The sequence below is a fragment of the Lacerta agilis genome, chromosome 10, assembly GCF_009819535.1.
Source record: "Lacerta agilis isolate rLacAgi1 chromosome 10, rLacAgi1.pri, whole genome shotgun sequence".
Lineage (NCBI taxonomy): Eukaryota > Metazoa > Chordata > Lepidosauria > Squamata > Lacertidae > Lacerta > Lacerta agilis.
Window position 1 is genome coordinate 16139144 of NC_046321.1, and position 19201 is coordinate 16158344.

Here is a 19201-nt window from a genome sequence, read left to right on the forward strand (position 1 = left end):
GAAGGGTATTATAGAAACATACAATTGTAGAGTTGGAAGGAACCCCGAGAGTCATCTAGTCCAACCCCCTGCCATGCAGGAATCTCAACATATGGTTCCCCCATCCAATTTGAAACCAAGCTGGACCCTGCTTTGCTTTGCAAATGTGCTAGCAGGATGAATTAATCCGCCTGGTGAACTTGGGTATGCATCTTAAGAGTATTTTACCCATTGATCTGCATTGAAGAGTGATAACCAAGGAATACCCTAACTAGGCAATCACCAAGTACTTGCTCCCAGTGGTAGTTGATCCCCATTGGGACTGGAAAAATGGGAGGCAGGGAACTTAAGTACCGGTAAATGAAACCACAGTCAACTAATTATAATTTTTCCCCCATCCTCCTCCTCGCTGAGTTCTATAAGGGTAACACTGAGATCAAGGAGGAGGAATCTGACAGCCACTGCCACTCCTTTGACTGGTTGTAAGTAACAAGGCAGGCAGGTGGAGTCTGGCTGAGGGCAGTCTGAAATTGGTGAGGCAGTGCTCCACTCACCATAATGGAGTAGCCTCCATTGCTTTTTTCCCTCCCTGTTTCACACTATGCCAAAAGAACCCAAACCCCTCGGTCCTACAGTGTGAATACTGCTGGATAGGTCTGTAACTATTCCTTTCCAGCTCTGTAGCCTTTAGTAACTGCTCAAATTATTGTAGCTCACCAGCCACTCCAAGTAAAAAATAAATTAATTCCTGAGTAAGAAGATCAATTCGCAAGCCTGAAAACTGCACTAGTCTTATGCACTGAATTCAATATGAACTACATCACACCCAAGCAGTTGCCTGTTTTGTATACTATACATCAAAATTGATTTTCAGACCATGTGTACAACACTTCATTGTGGGCTGAAAATCAATCTGGCAATGTGGTAGAGCAATCAGATGATTGCCTGGTCATGTAGCAGTTATAATGCACATTGAACTTGCCATGAGACTAGGAGCAATTTTTAGTCAGACAACTATGGTTTTAAACTGTAAGCATAAAAACAGAATTTATCCACTGAGTTTCCTTATTCATAAAGCATTTTCTAGGATTTTTTGCACATGTCCACTCAATATTTTCTTCCAGTCCTGATGACTACGCATATAAGAGGTCACTATAAAAGGGGGGGAGAGAGAAACTATGTTTGCCATCAGTAGATGCCTGCTTTCATTTGTTCTGCCCCACCCTTTGGATACTTCATATGGGAGCAAAAACTGCCAGAACTGAAAGCCAGTTTTTGGCCTTTTGAGTATAAAAGGTGTATGGTGTGAGGAGAGAAACTAAGGCTTTAAGGCTACCTGGGAATATTAACTAGCCTTTGGTAAGCTTTATGGTGGCGCTGTGGTCTAAACCACTGAGCCTAGGGCTTGTCAATCGGAAGGTTGGTGGTTCGAATAACTGTGATGGGATGAGCTCCCATTGTTCGGTCCCTGCTCCTGCCAACCTAGAAATCTCAAAAGATGGTTCAGATAATGGTTAATCTGTTTGTAAGACTGAAGAGGGAAGAAAAGACTGAGCTCCTTGATGATGAGTTGGCAGGGGTGACCCAAAACATTTTAGCACCTGAGGTGAACCACAAAATGCCCCTCTCCCTGCTGGGAAAGAAGGGGTGAGTGAATTTCTACATCAGGAACAAGGGAGGAATAAAGGTCCAAATCAGGAACAAGGGAGGGGGAATCAAATGAACCTCATTAAACAGTTGAAGTGTAAATCATAGGTCGTCGCAGGGGTAAAACCAGCCTGCTCTCAATCATGCCAGGTGGATGCAGAGCCCAGGATACAGAGGGCAGCCCCCACCATGGTAGCAATGGAGATGCATTCCTTGAAAGCAGGATCTGCTGCCCCTGTGGAACCTGGCACCTCAAGTGGTCACCTCACCTTGCCTCATGGGTGGGTCAGCACTGTGAGTTGGGTCCAAGCCCTGCACACTGGTGTAGGCGAGGGCTGAGAGCATCCTGAGGCTTTGTGGTCTTGTGGAGAATACCACAATCATGTATTATGATTATTCAAACACTATGCATTGATTGCATCTTGTGCACAGAACCTATACATAGTCTAGTATGCCTGTCCACAGTATACTATACCACACATTGCATGGACAGAGACTATCTGTGCCCTGCAAACATGCAGGGTACAGACCAAGGTGTCTGCAGGCTGAAATGTACAAAGACAGAAATAGGAAAAGACAAAGAACATATAAGAAAAATAAAATATAACATAATGGTAATTGAGGGCAGAATGGTGTCAAGTAACAAATGGTGCATAAAATAAAATGTTGCACCTTTTACAAGTCGTTTTGCACAACATGTTTCTTTCTTGATAAATTGCAATGACTTATTGCTTATTGTCATAACAGCTGAAAAATCCAACATGTAATATTTAATCCTATTAATAAAATGACTCAATATCTTATAATGTGACTACAAAAGCTAAGTTGAAATGCACCTCTCATTGTATCAGGTCTGAAAGTGCTGTAACTACAAACCCGCCAAGCTTTAATTAGGCAAAGTAACAGTTAAAAAAAACCAGGATTGCAATTTTGGCACATCAGATAAAGACTATCACACACAGATGGTCACCACTTCAGCTCCCTCCACCCTCCTGCATGCAAGCCTTGCAGCAACTGAGCTAGTGGCAGCCAGGCAGGAAATCTTCCAAAATCCCAACGTTTTCCATCAGTGCAAGTTTAACAAGGCAGATCAAAAAGCAGCTGCAGAGGTGCCAACAAAACTAACTGGGGAATCACAGAAATGCTGTAGTTGGAAAACGCACACAGTAGGAATCAGGCATCTGGACCTTGCAAATGCCAAATATAGTCCATGTGGCAAAAGGTGTTGACATCGCAGTTGGAGGGAACAGAAAGCTACAATCAGAAGAGTTAAGTTCAGCAACCACAAGAAGTGACCCAGATACCACATTTGAGTTGTATACCTGCTGTGTGAGGTCAGGTTGTAACGCATCAAAGTCCAAAGTTGGATAGGCTCAGCATGTACATGTACATAAATTAAGATTCTAGAAACATACATACAACAATTTAAAATAAAATGTGAAAAGCAATCTGAAACAACTTACAAAAATAGGGTTGGTCCTAAAAATATACTAGATATATTGGTTGCTAGATGTCCCCTTATAGCATCATTCAGATTCTCAAGTCAAGGCTGGGCAGAAAAGAAATTGCCTACTAGTGGAACATTCTTACTTTATACTTCAACACAGAAAGAAGCTCTGAGGCCAAGAATGCAATGTTACATTTGTATCTACTTGCTTCTACTCCTGTTAATTCCTGGATTGGCTTTATATGCACTATCAAATGGCATTTTTTTGAGCATATGGTGATAGACATTCACATAACACTAAGCCTTTCAATTGCTCAAGTATGGAAAACTTATGTAGATATGAGGATAGAATAACCCACAAGCTGGTTGTCCCATCCTTACCTTTCCATCCTGAAAGGTAATGACAGGACAAACCATATTATGGATTATGTTGTCTTTACATCCAAGTATGTTTTCCATTTGCACCTTTCAGGAATATTCCACCACCATTATTTTTTTTAAATCTCATGCTCTTTACTTTCTGGGAATGTGTCTTGATTCTACCAATGAGGAGGAGCATGTGGGAAAGAGATGAAGGATAATAAAAGCTTCGACCATCGCAGCCTTTGAGAGAATTGTATTTTAAAAATTGCACTGTACTGTCCTTGCTGTTTTAATCAATAACAGCAGACAACACCCAGAAGAGAGAAAGCAAACCAAGACCAGTAACAAGATGGAGGGCAGTGCTCTGTCATGCTGTCAAGAGTGCCAGATCACATGAAATTAAGGTAATGCATATATATCCCAAGACTGCAGGACCAGATCAACTTCCAGAAGTTCACAGTGCCTATTTCTTTCCCAGACTCTCTCAAGGTATATTTATTATAATATATTTTTAAAACAACCTCCAAGTGGCCAATGGCTAAGATATTCACTTTGCTGAACCAATTCCTCAGTCCTTGCTAATATATGCATGTGGCATAATTGTTGGTGTAACTATAATTATTTAGGCTTTAAGACTACATTAAACTCCAAAGAGCCACTAAAGTCCCTCTGAATAACTCATCACCATTAAATCCTCTACGTCCATGTTTGGCTTCTAACATAGATAAAGCAGTTTGCAAAAGAACAGGGAGGGGGGAGGGGAGATAAGATGATGAAAATGCTGAGTAAGATGTAATGTAATCATCTTTGTTATAAATTCTGAATTAAATGTCACATCTTTGCCAGTTCATAGATTTTGCTATATATTAATCCACAGCACTAATGTAACACCAAAATCCACTCTTTCGTTGCCAATGTGGACCAGGCACCTTTCCAGCTGGCCACAAAACTAATCACTAGTTATCAAGCCAGACAGACAGTTATGCTCTCTCTCTCATAGGCATCCAGAGATGGGAAGCAAGTAAGCACAGTCTTTCACAGACACATAACAATTCCATCTTCCTTGCTTCAGAAAGCAGAGTTCAATTTTCAGAGAATGAATGAAAAGAACTAACTCTCATCCAGTTGTAAAGATGTAGAAATGTGAATGCAGAATATGACATTTTAAATTCAACTTTTGCAAACAGATGGTTTTTCTGCTATTGCTATGGCAAGCAAAGGAAGGTCGAACTATTCAAACAGCAGTAGGAATTTCCCTCCTGCCTCAAAAGGCATAAACAATCAACCTAACAGTATGCTTCAAGATGTGTCCTAACCTCATTATGCTATCAACATGGTGTGACACTGACCAGGCTCAAGCCATTTCGTGAATGTCACTCAGACGAGACAGAAGCATTTCCCTCTCAACTTCCTATCTTAGGCTGCTATAGTTCCATTATTGTGGAGGCACATTATCTCTGTTTTTAACACATAATTGCAGAGAAAACAAGTAGAAAGACACCATATCAATTATGGCCCTCTCTTGAAGGCTGGCTTCAATTCTCTTCAAACTAGCTCCAATTTTCCCAGCTACATCAAGAAAATGTGCATCACTGTTCTTTGTACAAGGTCACACACATGTGTGCAAGCTTTCTTCATTTCTGCAATTTCACCAAAGCCTCAGTGGAGTTCATTAGTTCCAAAATGGCTCTGCATTTAATAAAATCCCCTTCCATTTGTGTGCCTAATAGGTTTTTACTGGGGATGAAACAGATATAAAGACGGCAGAAACGGCTGCTTTCAAATTTCTGTTACAAAAGGACAAGAAGGGATTGACCTTGCCCTTACTGAAGTTAATGGATAACCTCACAGGACAGCATGATTGCCATCAAAAGCCATAAGCCATAAATAAGTTGCTTCAGAGTAATTTCACTTACGACACTGAAACTCCTGTAAGTGTTTTAAGAAACACAGCTGAAATTGAGGCAAGGGATAAACAATTCTCGATTTCCAAGTTAGTACTAGGGAAAATGTTTTGGCTGATGTGCCCAATTCAGTGGAGCTGAAGCTCAATGACAGAGCACATGGAATGCATCTTCAGGCCAGATTCAATCCTCGGGATCTGCAGTAATGTCGGAAAAATATCCCATTCAGGAGAGCTGCTTCCAGCCAGTGTACTGAGCTATGTGGACCAAAGATCTGACTCATTTTAACAGCAGCTTTCTATGCAAATAAATTCTTAGCAATAACCAGTGGGTACCATTTTGCTTCAGCCCCTTGATCTTTTTGGTTGAAGGCTAAGAGATAGTGATATGGCCATAGGCCACAGCTAAACAGACATGAACCCATGTCTCCCAAGGTCTAAGTCTGTACCTTTGCTATACCACACTGGCTCTGCAATATTACCCTACAGTGGCTCTTATTATTTTAAAATCCTGCACAATTTTTATTCCACATTCTGCTGGCTGAGTTTCAGAATCCAAGAGGCATGTTATCAGCTTATAAACACGTATTTTTCTCCTTCAAACCTTAAAAGAAAAGAAAAAAGCATTACACATCATATATTGGATAATGCGCTTCTTGAAGAAGGTTCTCCATGTCTCTGGAAATCAGGACGGTAGAAGTTGCTATGGCAACTCCTTTTTCCTCCTTTCAGAATTAAATTACAAAGTGAATGTGAAGCCAGACTTGTTATTGTTACCCAAGTGAAGGCTTCCCCTGAGCAGCTGGACAAATCTGGTTTTCCAGAGTTGGACCAACTCCACCTTCCTCTCCCTCTTCTCAAAAAAACCCCAACAACCCACCACCCACCACCCACACAATTGGCTATAGAAGATATCAAGATGAGAAATGATTCATGCTAATTAGGACTTAGCTAAAGAGCATCTTCAAACAGGGGGTGGTTCTGAGTCCTTCTACAAGACTCTCAAAGAGCTACACCAAATGACCCACGGTAAAGGATTGTAGATGATAGGGGAAGAATGCCTTGCTGAGAAGCTTTATAAATTTAAGAGCATTGCTTTCAAAAGCAGGGAAGTGAACTGCACAATAAACTTCTTCATTTGGAAAGATTGTTCTTTGGGTAGAAATGTTGGAGTACTCATACTTTAAAAATCTGATTTTTAAAAAAACTGCATCGTTACTCTGATGCAGTGGTAGCTTTGTTGGGTCATAGGCCTGTTTTGCATGTAACATGAAGCCATAGTTTGTTTCACTTAACTGTGGTTTGTCTGTGATCCTGAACTCATCTCTGACTGCTAAGAAAAAACCTTGGCTTGCAGTAAGTAAGAAGAGAGCTTAATCATGAGTCCGGGTTCAGATAACATGCTAAGCTAGTTTTTGTTTGGCTTAGCAGTGTACAGCGGGTTTTCCCATTCTTTTCTGTCCTGTACTGTACTGCAAGCAACCCCTTAAAAAGCACTTGCGATACTGTGAGACACTAAACAGGGTTGCTGCTGTTTAGAAGAGAAATGAAAAAGTCCCCTTACATGCATAAATCTACAGATCTGGATTGGAGCCATACTATTTTGCCCCTTGGTTGTTGTAGCAAGCACAACTTGCTGCATTTCGTAATGGCTGGAAGCAATTTTCTCCAATAAAATGGCTCTCTTTTCCATCTCTGCAGGATGTGCTGTTTTCTGAAGCAGCCTTTTCTATCTCAACCCACCGTCTCATCCAATGTTTTCCAAAAACAAACTAATCACTTTGATACTCAGCTAACTAGAGCTCTAGTAGAAAGTAACTGTAGCCTCTCTCTGCTATAACAAGGCAACAGATCTGAGGGCAAGGCTAAATTACAACAGGATGGATGCCACAAAACTTTGACAAGTGCACAAATCTTAAGAATGAATAAGTCAATGCAATTTCACACACACACGGACAGACAGACAGACACACACACACACACACGCCATTTGTCCGGGCTGGAAAAATATTTTAATCCCTTGGAAATTTAAGTCAGTATTAAATGCATTGCTGCCAGGCAAAAGGCATGTTCCCCTGTTATATTTAACTCAGTCTGCTTTTTCTCCCTCTGACTCCCCCTGTTGTCTTTGTTGAAATTGCACTGTAAGATTCTTGGGGCAGGAACTTGTGTTTTTGCTTATGATACTTTAAATAGCACCATGTACATTAACTTACCCACAACTACCATCTTTAAGTGAGATAAATTATTGCCCATGACAAACCCATCAGCATCAAAATGTGTTGCTAACAGCTATCTGCATATGCAGACTAGGTACAAATATATTCTGTCATTTATGCATTATCTGCATATCCAACCTAAATATAGGTATAGAAATCAAAATACACAAAAGTCATGCACCACCAATTCAACAGATTGTTGCCATTCTTTAGTACTTGCCTGGAGGAATCCCATTTCTATAACACTGTGAGCTGTATGTGTGTGTTTAATACTGGTTTATGGTCGTCAGCAAATATCTACATCAACACCACTTCTAAATAGCCTATACCTCAGTTCCAGCCAGCCTTTCACGTTTGTAGGTGGAAAACAGCAACATGTCAGATGCACCAGTTCACTAACATCTTTCCTGCACATGCTTCACCTGATGGCAAAACCCATCAAATATTTAAAAAGGATTCCAAACCAGCCCCCGTTTTCTCTCTATCAAACTACAAAGCAAAAGCTTACGACTTGCTAGGCAATAATTCCTCCAAAGATGGATTCCAAAGCCTTTGTTTTTCCCTCCACACACTCAAAGCTACTTCATGAAAATACTTCATCATGGTGGCCAAGGCCTGAAGAATGGTTATATATATTCATCTGTCTCTGTTTTGGAAAAGCAATTGTTATTTTTCCAGCTCCATCCCTCTGCAAGTTTTCATCCCACCACCCCCCTCCTTTCATGCCAGTGATTCTCCTTTGGGGGCAAGTAAAAGAATAGCCACATTCTGGTCTTTCAAAAAATCTCCATTGGTTAGTTCTGAATACTGGAATGAATGCAGACTCAGGCTTTCCGGCTTTCCCATTCACAGCAGTAGGAGTTCTGAGCTCAGTCAACCTCTCAGGAAAGAACAGGGGAAATAGCTTGTTCTGTTGTTATGGGTTGCATTCCATTTGTCCAACTCTAAGTTTTGTTTCCTTCATATATTTGCTATGACTTCATGCTAAGCCAAATATAAACACATTTCCCTTTCTCCCCACCCCAGCACCAGACAAGTTTATGCTGAAACACAGGCATTGCCATTTGCGTTTAGTAGAAACACTAATCATTCCAGGCAAGAATAGAAAAAAGTCACCATCTTTCAAAGGGCAAATTTATAATGAGAACACCTGCCAAGGTGCCCTAGAACATAGCCCTGAAACTGTTCATCACCCAAAAGGAAGGCTTGATCAATTAAATAATATCCCTTCATAAAACAGACACAGCAGAAAAAGCTCAGGAATGAAACAATTAACACCTACTAAGTAAGGTAGGTAGGTAGGTAGACAGACAGACAGACAGACAGATAGTAAGATAGTAAGATAGTCAGATAGCACTTTCATTATATACTCTGGCAATTTGTTAACAAAATAAAAAAGTCAACAGCAAAAAGTCATACAGTAACCATAAATTAAAAAAACTCAAGGCATTATGTGCACTACAGACTTAAACCAGTTTAACTATCATTCCTTCTTATCGGGAAAGCCTGGGAATTTTAACTGGAGGGAATGGGGATAGGAATTTCTAGCACAGGGTAGTCAGTGAGGTGTCCTCTCATCATTCCTGACCCTTGGCCATGCCAGTTGGGAGTAACGGGAGTCCAAGAGCATCTGGAAGGCACCACATTGGCTACCTTTGTTCTAGCAGAATGTTCAACATTCCACCAATCTGCAGTTCCCAGAATTCCTTGGGGGAAGAGGTATGAAACTGATATCAATATGCAGTGCTGATAGTGCCCACGTTTTTCCCCTAGAAGTAATCCTGATAAAACAAGTGTCAGCCTAAAACCATGTAATCCAAACATCTTGGCTGCCATCTGATGTGTCCATGTGACTTTTTCTCCGGACTTCCCGAAAGCCACTGTGCTGAGTTTCAAACAACCTACCTATAAGTAAGTAGTAAAAGGTGTAACAACAAATAATGGTGAAAGTAAAGGACTTACCAGATTGGAATTAGTAGCATTGGAATCATCTTCTGGAAAGGGGATATAGATAGCTAAGGCCACACAATTGGCAAAAATAGTCAGTAAAATAATAATTTCAAATGGTCTGAGGAATGGAGTTAAGGAAGGTTGATTTTTTTAAAAAAAAATACATGCATACATTATACTGGAAGAGGGGGAAGGATTTAAAAGAATTCTGTTTAATGAAGACATTCCTAATCCCTTGTATTTTGAAAAGAAACATATGCCTTTTAAAGTGCTTTTCAACCCTCTCAGCCAAGTTTCTTCCTAATATGTCAAAAGCACGGTAGGCCAGTCGCGTGCCAGAGTAAACATAGATTTCTTAAAAGTTTTTTTTCTTTATTTAGATTTAATTTCAAGTTTATTTTACCCTCTCGGGCTGTGCTGTTATTTGACAGACAGCCCACCAAATTCTCTCTCTTTCTTATTGCATTTGCAATACAGATGCAAACTGCCTATTATTGCTGTCATTTAAGAAAATATCTCCCAAATCTTAATACACAATGGTTCAGCATTTTTCAACCCTCTTTTGTCACCCTTTGAAAAGAAATTTAAGAGAGCAGTATTCAAAGAAGCACAGGGGGTTTAAAAGTTATATAAGAGTTTATTTTTAACATTATTTTTAACATTCAGCGTTTCTTCATTCTAATCTCTGAGGGTGTGTGTGTGTGTGTGTGTGTGTGTGTAACACAAGGTTGTTAAAGGGCATTATTAAAATAAGTTGTGGCTTATTTAGCATACTTTCATATCAGAAATATGCCAAACAGTGGTGTCTATTTGAAAATGCATGTATTTGTTCAGAATACATTTCACCACTTACCGGTAACTGTTCTCAAAGTGAATTCCCCATCATCGGTTTTTCACCTTGATTGGGTTGGGTGGGCAGAAAAAGATTGAAACTTCATTTATTATTGGTTCCCCCTAATATCAATATCAGTACACCCACACTCTTGCTGAGCTGATGGACAGCACTGAGGTCCAATAGGACTGAACTCTCATTTCCTCCTAAGTTCTTCCTTGTGATTATTCTATTGGGCAAATAAATGAACCACATGAAGGCACCCAATCTGCAAAAACTTTTCCTAAGAATGCCCTGTGTGTCAGTGGAAGGTAAGGTTTTTGCAGGACAGAGGTACAATATGAGTCATGTACTACATACCCCTACTCCTATTGAGATTCATTAAAATACACCACAGGCCTGCTTTTGCTGTTTCTTCCCTATGCTTCCAATGGAATAGATGAGTGATGCCAACCAAGTGGCCATTGCAAAGCTTCCAATCCAATTTTCTTGTGTAGTATAGTACAGATCTGGTACTATACAGCACATAGTCCAGTTCACAAGTGTATACTGTGGCATGTTAGGTCCCGGAAATACAACTACATGGAGGAACTCTGTGTGAAAAATAATAAATATTACTCCCCACACCAATGTAGAAATTTTCACTCTACCAACACAAACTGCAAACCAGGCAAGGAACTATGATAGAGTACGAAATAAATTATTGCAACTACATGGGGACAGCAGTGGAGGAAGCCTCTCAGGCACCTGGGGCGGCGCACCCAGGGGTGGAGCGAGGGCGGGGTGAGTCGCCCACAGGGGCGGGGCGCACCGCAGGGCCTCCAAAGTCTGCCTGCCTCCTCCCACTCAGCCACCCTACAACTGGGGGGGGGGAGGCAATGGGCAAACCATTTGGGCAGCACAGAGCCTGCACGTGCCCAAGCCACAGCGTCTCTCCCAGAAGAGACACGTGGCTTGGGTGTGCAGCAGGCCCCGCGGGGAGTGCTGCCCGGCATTTGGTCACCCCCCTCAGTGGTGACACTCAGGGCGACCCACACCGACCGCACTCCCCTTCCTCCGCCCCTGCTTGGGGAATTACAGTAGTGTCATTGCATATGGAGGCTTTCCATGTGTAGCTGACCCCATGTTGTTGTGTTTTTATGCCATCGTTTACCTATATGGATTGAGCCTTAGAAAGGGACTCTATTGGTCAGCCAAGGCAATTGTTGCCTTGCTGGCCACTGAGAATAAGAAACAAAAAATAGACCCCTCCTTGCATATGACTATGCAAGTTTTAATTTGTGCTGGATAGTTCATGATCAGACTGAAATATTGAAAAGTAGGTCATTCTCAACTATAGAGAAAGCAATTAGCATCTGGTTACAGATGCACATTTTGTCCTCATTGTTTATCACAGCTAATGCCCTGTTTACAATTTTATGTTGACCTGTATAAGCTATTGTAAAGACACAAGAGTTCATAATCTCTGATCAATTCAATTGATGATGATAATAATAATAATAATAATAATAATGTGGTTGATGAACTTTCAATTTCTCATATGCACAACTTTTAAAGTTTTGTAGGTTTCCTTTTAGTACAAATTATGGAAGGTATGAGAGTGAATGGTCAGAGGTAGGAGAATTTGTTATACACAGTTGAAATGTTTCATCATGACCTGGCTTGAAAACCATTAATTAAGATATATTAAGCTCTATTTAATGGAGCTTTTTAGTGCAGTTTCACATTAAGGACTTGGTATATTGGGCAATAACAGCTGGAGAGGGCTGTTATTGTCCCTCATTGTCCTGCTTGTGGGCTTCCCAAAAGCACCTGGTTGGCTAATGTGGGACGCAGGATGCTGAACCTCATGGGCCTTTTGTTCTGATCCAGCAGGGCTTTTCTTGCAGTCACATCCTCTTGGGTGTGCAACAGAAATAGGCTGAAACTGTATTTTCAGTATGCGAAATGATTATAGCAACATCTCTCATCTCTTCTTTCAGTAGAAAATGTATTAGTCTACAGAAGAGCCCCAGTTTTGTACATAAAATGTTATCCCTTCCCCCCAAAAAGGTGCACCTTAGCACAAATTATGTTGCTTACCAGTGTTTTGAATTATTAAGATACACTAAGAACATTAGAATAGCCCTGCTGGATTAGATCAATGACCCACGTGACCTAACATTCAGTATTCAACAGTGGCCAGATAGAAAGGCCTAGTTTGCACATAAAACTAAACCATCGGTTATTAACTATGGTTAAAGACTGCTCATTAACCAAGGTTTGTAGTTCGTTTATAAACCTTAGCTAAAATTAACTATTGCTTAACTTTATGTGCAAGCCCAGACCTTATCCTTAACTATGGTTAAAGAGCTGCCACAGCCCGAAAGCTACAGAGCTGCAAGTGAAGAACAGCAATTCCTGGCTTGTGTTTCCTTTAACAGGGGGAGGAAAAGAATGCAACAAGCCAAGGTTTACATAATAGTCTGCCAGACATACTAGCTTCCATTATGGTGTGTTAACTATGGTTAGCATTAACTATGGTTAATGTTAACCATAGCTCAGCATTATTTACAAACTAGGCCAATATGTTGTTACATAAATTACAGTAGGGTGGAGTTGGTGGACTCACCCAAGAGATGCTGTTTTTCAGCAACAAGTCCATAGTGGCCCTAAGTATGTGCTCTGCTCAGGAACCTGGTATTTGAGGTGAGCCATTGAGAGGATTTCAACTGTTTACAGTATTTGTTATGTGTTTTCAGTAAGACCATCATCTCTCAAGAGATGACTACATTGCTCAGTCATTTTCAGCTTCCTACTTTACAACACATCAATCTGTTCAACCAGATTTCATACTTCATATCAGGCCTCCCCTTGTGGGCTCTGCCTAAAGATGTATGGTTGGCAAGGTGCCAAGCAAGTAACCAATATAGGTTTGCCACCATCATCCCACTACGCATCCCAAATTAGCCATCCATCATGGTGTGAGAAAATTTTGAGTGTCTATGTTGGGAAGGATAACAAATGAAATTGATTGAGAGGATTAAAAAACTATCACCTGAAAAACAAAAACAAAATGAGTTGATGGAGAATATCGGTGAACCCTTTCATGACCCATTTTTACCCCCACCCAAAATCCTGAAAGCAAAAGTTGATTTCACAACATCTAATAAGACTATGGTACTTTGATAATAATTTTTATTAAGATTATGGTACTTTGGGTTTTTTAAATCCATCTTTCTGTTTGTTCCTCCAAGTTTCATTGGGAACAGTCTGTGCACCAGAGATTTAATCTCAGGCCCAAATGAGACAGAACAGTGCCAGAATCTGTGTGTTTAAGCCCAGCTTTGTGTGCCAGCTTTGTGTGCCAGCTTTGGCATTTTATTCCTGACTTGTTATGTCCAAAGTGGATTACATCCTGGCTTATTATCTGATATCAAACTAGAGTTTCCCAGTTTGCATGTAATGAGAAAGTCTGTCTTAACACAAAGCACAAATGAAGTGCCAATGCCAGCATGCAAGAGAAGGGAGGGAGGAGAGAAGAGCGTGGCACTTTCTCCAACATGCATTCCAAGATTCATAGACCAAGCATTTTTTTAAAACACCACCACCACCACCAAATACTTAGCATCAATGCCACCAGGTCCTGCTTCCAAATCAGCTGTAATAGTACCCAGACTGGCACTTAACAATAATCCTTTTGTTGCAGTTGCAAGATGGTGTTTTAGTGTAATAATCTTAAATACTTCTGCTTGTAAAGAACCCTGCTCCCAAGTGAATGTGCTTCAGACTGCAACCTACACCTTCCTATTACTATCAGCCTTTTCCACATGGACTTTGCCAAATAAAAGTTGCACAACTGAACAATATAGGTCAAGGTAAAACCATGGCTGCATCAGAAAATCTGGATTAAAAAAAAAATCCAAGTGGATTTTAAAGGCTTGGGTTCTTGAATACTTGGCCATTTGGTCATTTGAAATTGGGTTTAATTTTCAGGTGTAGAACCAATATTTAATTGTTGAAAGATTATAGACAATGGCTCTATTGGTATCCATCAACATAATTTACACAGAAGCCCAAAACCATCCATTTTGTGCATAGGATGGCCCATGAACGCTCCTGCATTCTGCAGCAATTTCATGTTGCCACAAGTAGGCCTCCTTATGCTTTAAGAGTCTAGACCTAGGTCCCGATGCATCTCCCCCCACCAAAACCCCACCAATTTGGGCCCTGGAAAAAAAAACTAAGTGGGCACACCACTGGGGTTTAAACCCCTCTGTCCATACCTCTGGTGGGGGGTGTAAATTGGCCATTCCTTCCTCATCAAAATGATTGTTTGATGAGGATGGAGGAGGTGATTCACCCCTTACTCAGTTTATCTGCAGAAATAAGCTGAAGGGGAAGGGCTTGTGTGTGTGTGTGTGTGTGTGCGCGCGCGCTCACATGTGCATGCACAAGTGTTTAGGTGAGATAGTCACAGTCACTTTGGGTCATACCCACCACCAGCAAACAGCCCCCAGAAGATTGACCGAGGTCATAAAAGATCTACCCCCACTGATCTAGACGGAGACCAACCATATGTTGTTGCTCATGTAGTTTTTAAAAGTCACTTCAACCTAATGCACATGCTTAGTCACATTTGTAAATCACATTTGCATACTGACTCATATCACTCCATCAAAAAGGATATTTCCATTCAACAATACTGATGCATGCCCGCCGGATGGGATTTTTCAGTGTTAGACACAGCAGTGCCCGGGGAGGACGTGTAGCTGTGGTGGTACCCTGTTTTTTCTGTTTCCCATACTGCTGCCGTTTCCTCTGTGTGGAGCTGACGGTGGATATTGTTGCATTGCCGGCTGCACCCATCAATTTGGCCTGCCTGGCAGCATCGATAGCAGCCTGCCAGGAAAGGGCTGCACCTGGAGTAGCGATATGCTCAGGTGCAAGCCCTGCAGCTGCATTGGCATTCATGTTGGCATGAGCTGGACGGGGACTCGCATAGTTGGAACCTAGGAGAAAGAGGAGCAAAGATTTAATATATATGAATAGAACAGAGCAGGGGCGTAGCAAGGTAAATTGGTACCCGGGGGCAAAAAAAAATTGTCACCCCCCCCCCAGGCATGGGAAGGTCAGGTCGTACCCGGTGCGGAAAATTTCTTGTCAACCTCCCCATTGATTCCCCCCCCCAAACATGGTTTTACGTTATTTCATATTTTCTTACAAAGGACTAATAACAAGTAATAATAATAATAATAAACTTTTATTTATATCCCACCCTCCCCGGCCAAAGTCGGGCTCAGGGTGGCTAACATCAGATACATAACATTGGTATAAAATCAAACAATAATTAAATTACCTCCTAAAAACATCTCAAAATCAAATTAAAGTCTAATTAGATGCCTTTCCACAGGGTTAGGCTTGGGAAAAGTAAGTGTTCTCTGAACTGAAATTTCAGCATTCATGACATAGGAAAACAGCCAAGTGAACAGATATTTTGGTGGAGGAGGGTCAATATATTAACCGATATGCATGAAATTTCATATATAGCTGTATAATCCCTAGTATAGTAAGATAAGACCTTCGGAGCAGGCATTTCCCCCCCAAAAAAATTGTTCCTTGATAATTTGTCACCCCCTCCGTTATGGAACACGGGGCGTAGTAGTTTAGAGGTAACAAAAACGGGCTGTGAACAATGAATGAAACTTGGCAATGAACAGTATAGTTGTGTGTCATTGCCATGTGGGGAATCTCATACACTGCACTTGGGGCTATGGGGCTGAACCAACCCACTCCTGACATTGGGTGGCCTGTGGCCTTCCACACATACCCTGATTGTCATAATAGTATTTTGCTAGTACACTTAATAAAAGCCCTTTGTCGCCAAGAGAGCTTGTGTTACAAGGCAAATGACATATGCAAATAAATAAATTTGCTTCAGTTTAGCCTTTTATTTGACAGTTAAACACCACGTCCTTCACCCCTTGCATGTAAACTGCCTATCAACTTTGCATACTCTTAAATTGTTACAATCTCCAGCCACTTGACACTGTTCTTTCTACCTGCTCATTTGGACCTACTTGGGAAATATGAAAGTTCACAAAGGTGAGCATAGATATTGGTCCTCCAAAAGCTAAACCTATTTTAGCACTTGATCAGTTTGAAAAACACTATAAACAAAGATAAGAGTGGCAGAGAAAATCTGACCTGATGTGTTCAGTGAAAAAGTGGAGGTGAGAAGATGAGAGGTTTTATTCCTCAATCCTGCCTTCCCACACCCCAGTGATACAACCATTACAGCTAGCTATCAAAAGCCAACAATTTAGCTAAAAACAAAATAAATATGTTTAAAAATGGGAAGCCGGGGGGAGGAGATTATAAAAACTAGCTCAATAGAAAATATATGTTAAAAGCAAACTAAATGAATAAAAATTTGGGAGCTTATTTAAAGGGTTGTTTTTTTTATACCATGCTGTGCTTGACCTATGGGATTTCCATATTAGCTGTACTGCAGTGATGCAAGCAGAAGGCCCACCCAATAGTAGAAAAGTGTGGAGAAAGGTGTGTGAAAATAATGATTTAATTTATATATCAGAATGCCAAAATAGGCTTCTATATGATCCACAGCTAAGTGAGTGAACAAATATTGGTTGCTGCTCACTTCTGTATGCCCACATTTGTTCATGACTCTTTTCTTCCAAACCTGTTGGCCATTACATTCTTTGTCCATTTGGTTGTTATCCTAGTACAAGCACTGGATGTTAACTCAATATAAACATTCATTCTTGGATAGCTTTATCCATTAAGCATGTTTCCATTTGAAACACTATTAAAAATGAAAGACCATGCTGCGACATGTTAATTGGGAGCCAAATATATCAGTGTAGCCAGTGCATTCAGATCTTTTACTATGCCCTATAATAAAGTCCAACAGAAGAACAAAAACTACATGCACTCCATTTTATTCAAGTCCTTACATGTTTATTCAAGTCCTTACATATTTATTCAAGTTCTTAAATATTCAGGCAGAACTTCTAGACTACTGGTAGCCATTGTGGTATACTCCAGATGTTGCCTGACTACAGCTCCCATCATCCCTGACTACTGACCATGCTGGCTAGAGCTGAAAGGAGTTGGATTCCAACAACATCTGGAAGGTACCACATTGGCTGTCCCTATTCCTAGACAAAGGCAGACTCTGTATTAGCTTTCTAGCTCATCAAGGTAGAAGTAGTAGTTATCCACAGCAAACCTTTGAGCAAAGTTTTTTATGTGTAATAAAGTTCACCATAGCATTAGTCCAGCAAAGAGGAAGTTCATATTGAATGCATTTAAAGCTACCACTGCTGTTTGGATCCAATGGTTTAGACTTATAACGGTAGGAATAAGATTGCTTATGGAGAAGTACTTTAATACGGAATGACATTCATGTGATCAAATAGTAGCATCTTAGCACCAACATTTGATAATCATGTCAAACAATTATTTTTGAAGGTTATATCATAGAACTGAATAGAATTAATAAAAGAAACTATGGATATAATTTCCATTTGAACACTTGGCCTTTTTAATAAGTTATATACTGTAATGGGACTAGTAATTGAAGATGCTGAACTGGTAATACACATAGTGTATTAAAACTAGGAAAAATAGAAATTGCATCAATATGGAAAATGCCAGATGTTCAAACAAAAATGGAATAAAGAAAATAAAGAAGAAATTAAAAGCATAAAGAAATTATAGAATGTGACACGGCTAATGAAAGTGGCATTGATATTGTCTAGAAACAATTGGAAGATAAACAATAACTTTGTAAATAACTTGGAATAATGTCTACTTTTTAGGTTCAATATAGTGTTAACCAATATTCTATAATATTCTTTGTGCATCCTCCGATTATTTTGTTCTTGTTAAGTAAATAGTGATATAAATGTTTGTTTTAATAGTAACTATTGGAAGTGTAAGTTTCAGCCATGGCATTGAACTTGTGAAATGTAGGGCTACCTTCTGAGGAAGGCACACCTGGCTCTTCTCACACTTGTTTCAGGCTAGAATAATTTTAAGCCTGTCTTACTTTTACGGATATCTGTGTTGGAGGTTTCAGGGTGGGTAAAAGTGTAAAGTAAGTGTTGAAAACAGAAAACAAAAACAAAAACTATCTCTGATGGGCAAAACCCTGTGCAACATTTGTTGTTGTTGTTCAGTCGTTCAGTCGTGTCCGACTCTTCGTGACCCCATGAACCAGAGCACACAAGGCACGCCTATCCTTCACTGCCTCTAGCAGTTTGGCCAAACTCACATGCATACAAGTTCTATTGCTTTCACTGGGAATTTTCTGTGTTTAACTGCTACCCAATTTGCAGCCAGTTATTTGAATGTTTCTCAGATCAGTTGAAATTTATATGTTTTTATATAATGCAAAGCAAGCATCAATGCCATAGCAAAATTGAATGCTCCTCTGCCAAGAGGATTAAGGTAAACCACCCAACAAAAACAAACAAACCTACCCCCAACCCACAGATGCTATGGGTAGTTTTAGACATGTGTTGTTCAAGGTCAGAAGCCAAGCACAACACACATGCATAGCTATGACTAATACATCACTGAAAACGTGTATGATTATTCAGTTAACAAAGACCAAATTACATGAAATTATTTAAAAATCCAACACAAAACTACAACTTGCTAAGGTTATATGATTCTTCAGATTAAGCAAATCAAAATTGGCGATTTATCAAATGGTTGGAAAGAAATCCTTATCATTGTGCAAATACGATTTGTAGATCATACATTTACATCCATTTGTTAATTTACAGAATGTAGTTTGTAATTAGATTTCAAAGTGCTTTAGAAAACAACATCTTAATTACAGAGGTAAGAAT

The 19201-nt window shown here is 40.2% G+C and overlaps 1 protein-coding gene across 41 annotated transcripts in view; it reads right to left on the reverse strand.

Moving 5' to 3' along the window:
* Positions 1-19201, reverse strand: part of CACNA1C (calcium voltage-gated channel subunit alpha1 C) — a 487946-nt gene that overhangs the window by 374660 nt on the left and 94085 nt on the right. For all 41 annotated transcript variants that reach the window (XM_033162041.1, XM_033162040.1, XM_033162082.1 and 38 more), the window contains exons 2-3: positions 15010-15331; positions 9521-9626 (exon numbers count right to left, since the gene is read on the reverse strand). In XM_033162041.1, the coding sequence (XP_033017932.1) occupies positions 9521-9626; positions 15010-15331 (428 nt within the window). The remainder of the gene's footprint in view (positions 1-9520; positions 9627-15009; positions 15332-19201) is intronic.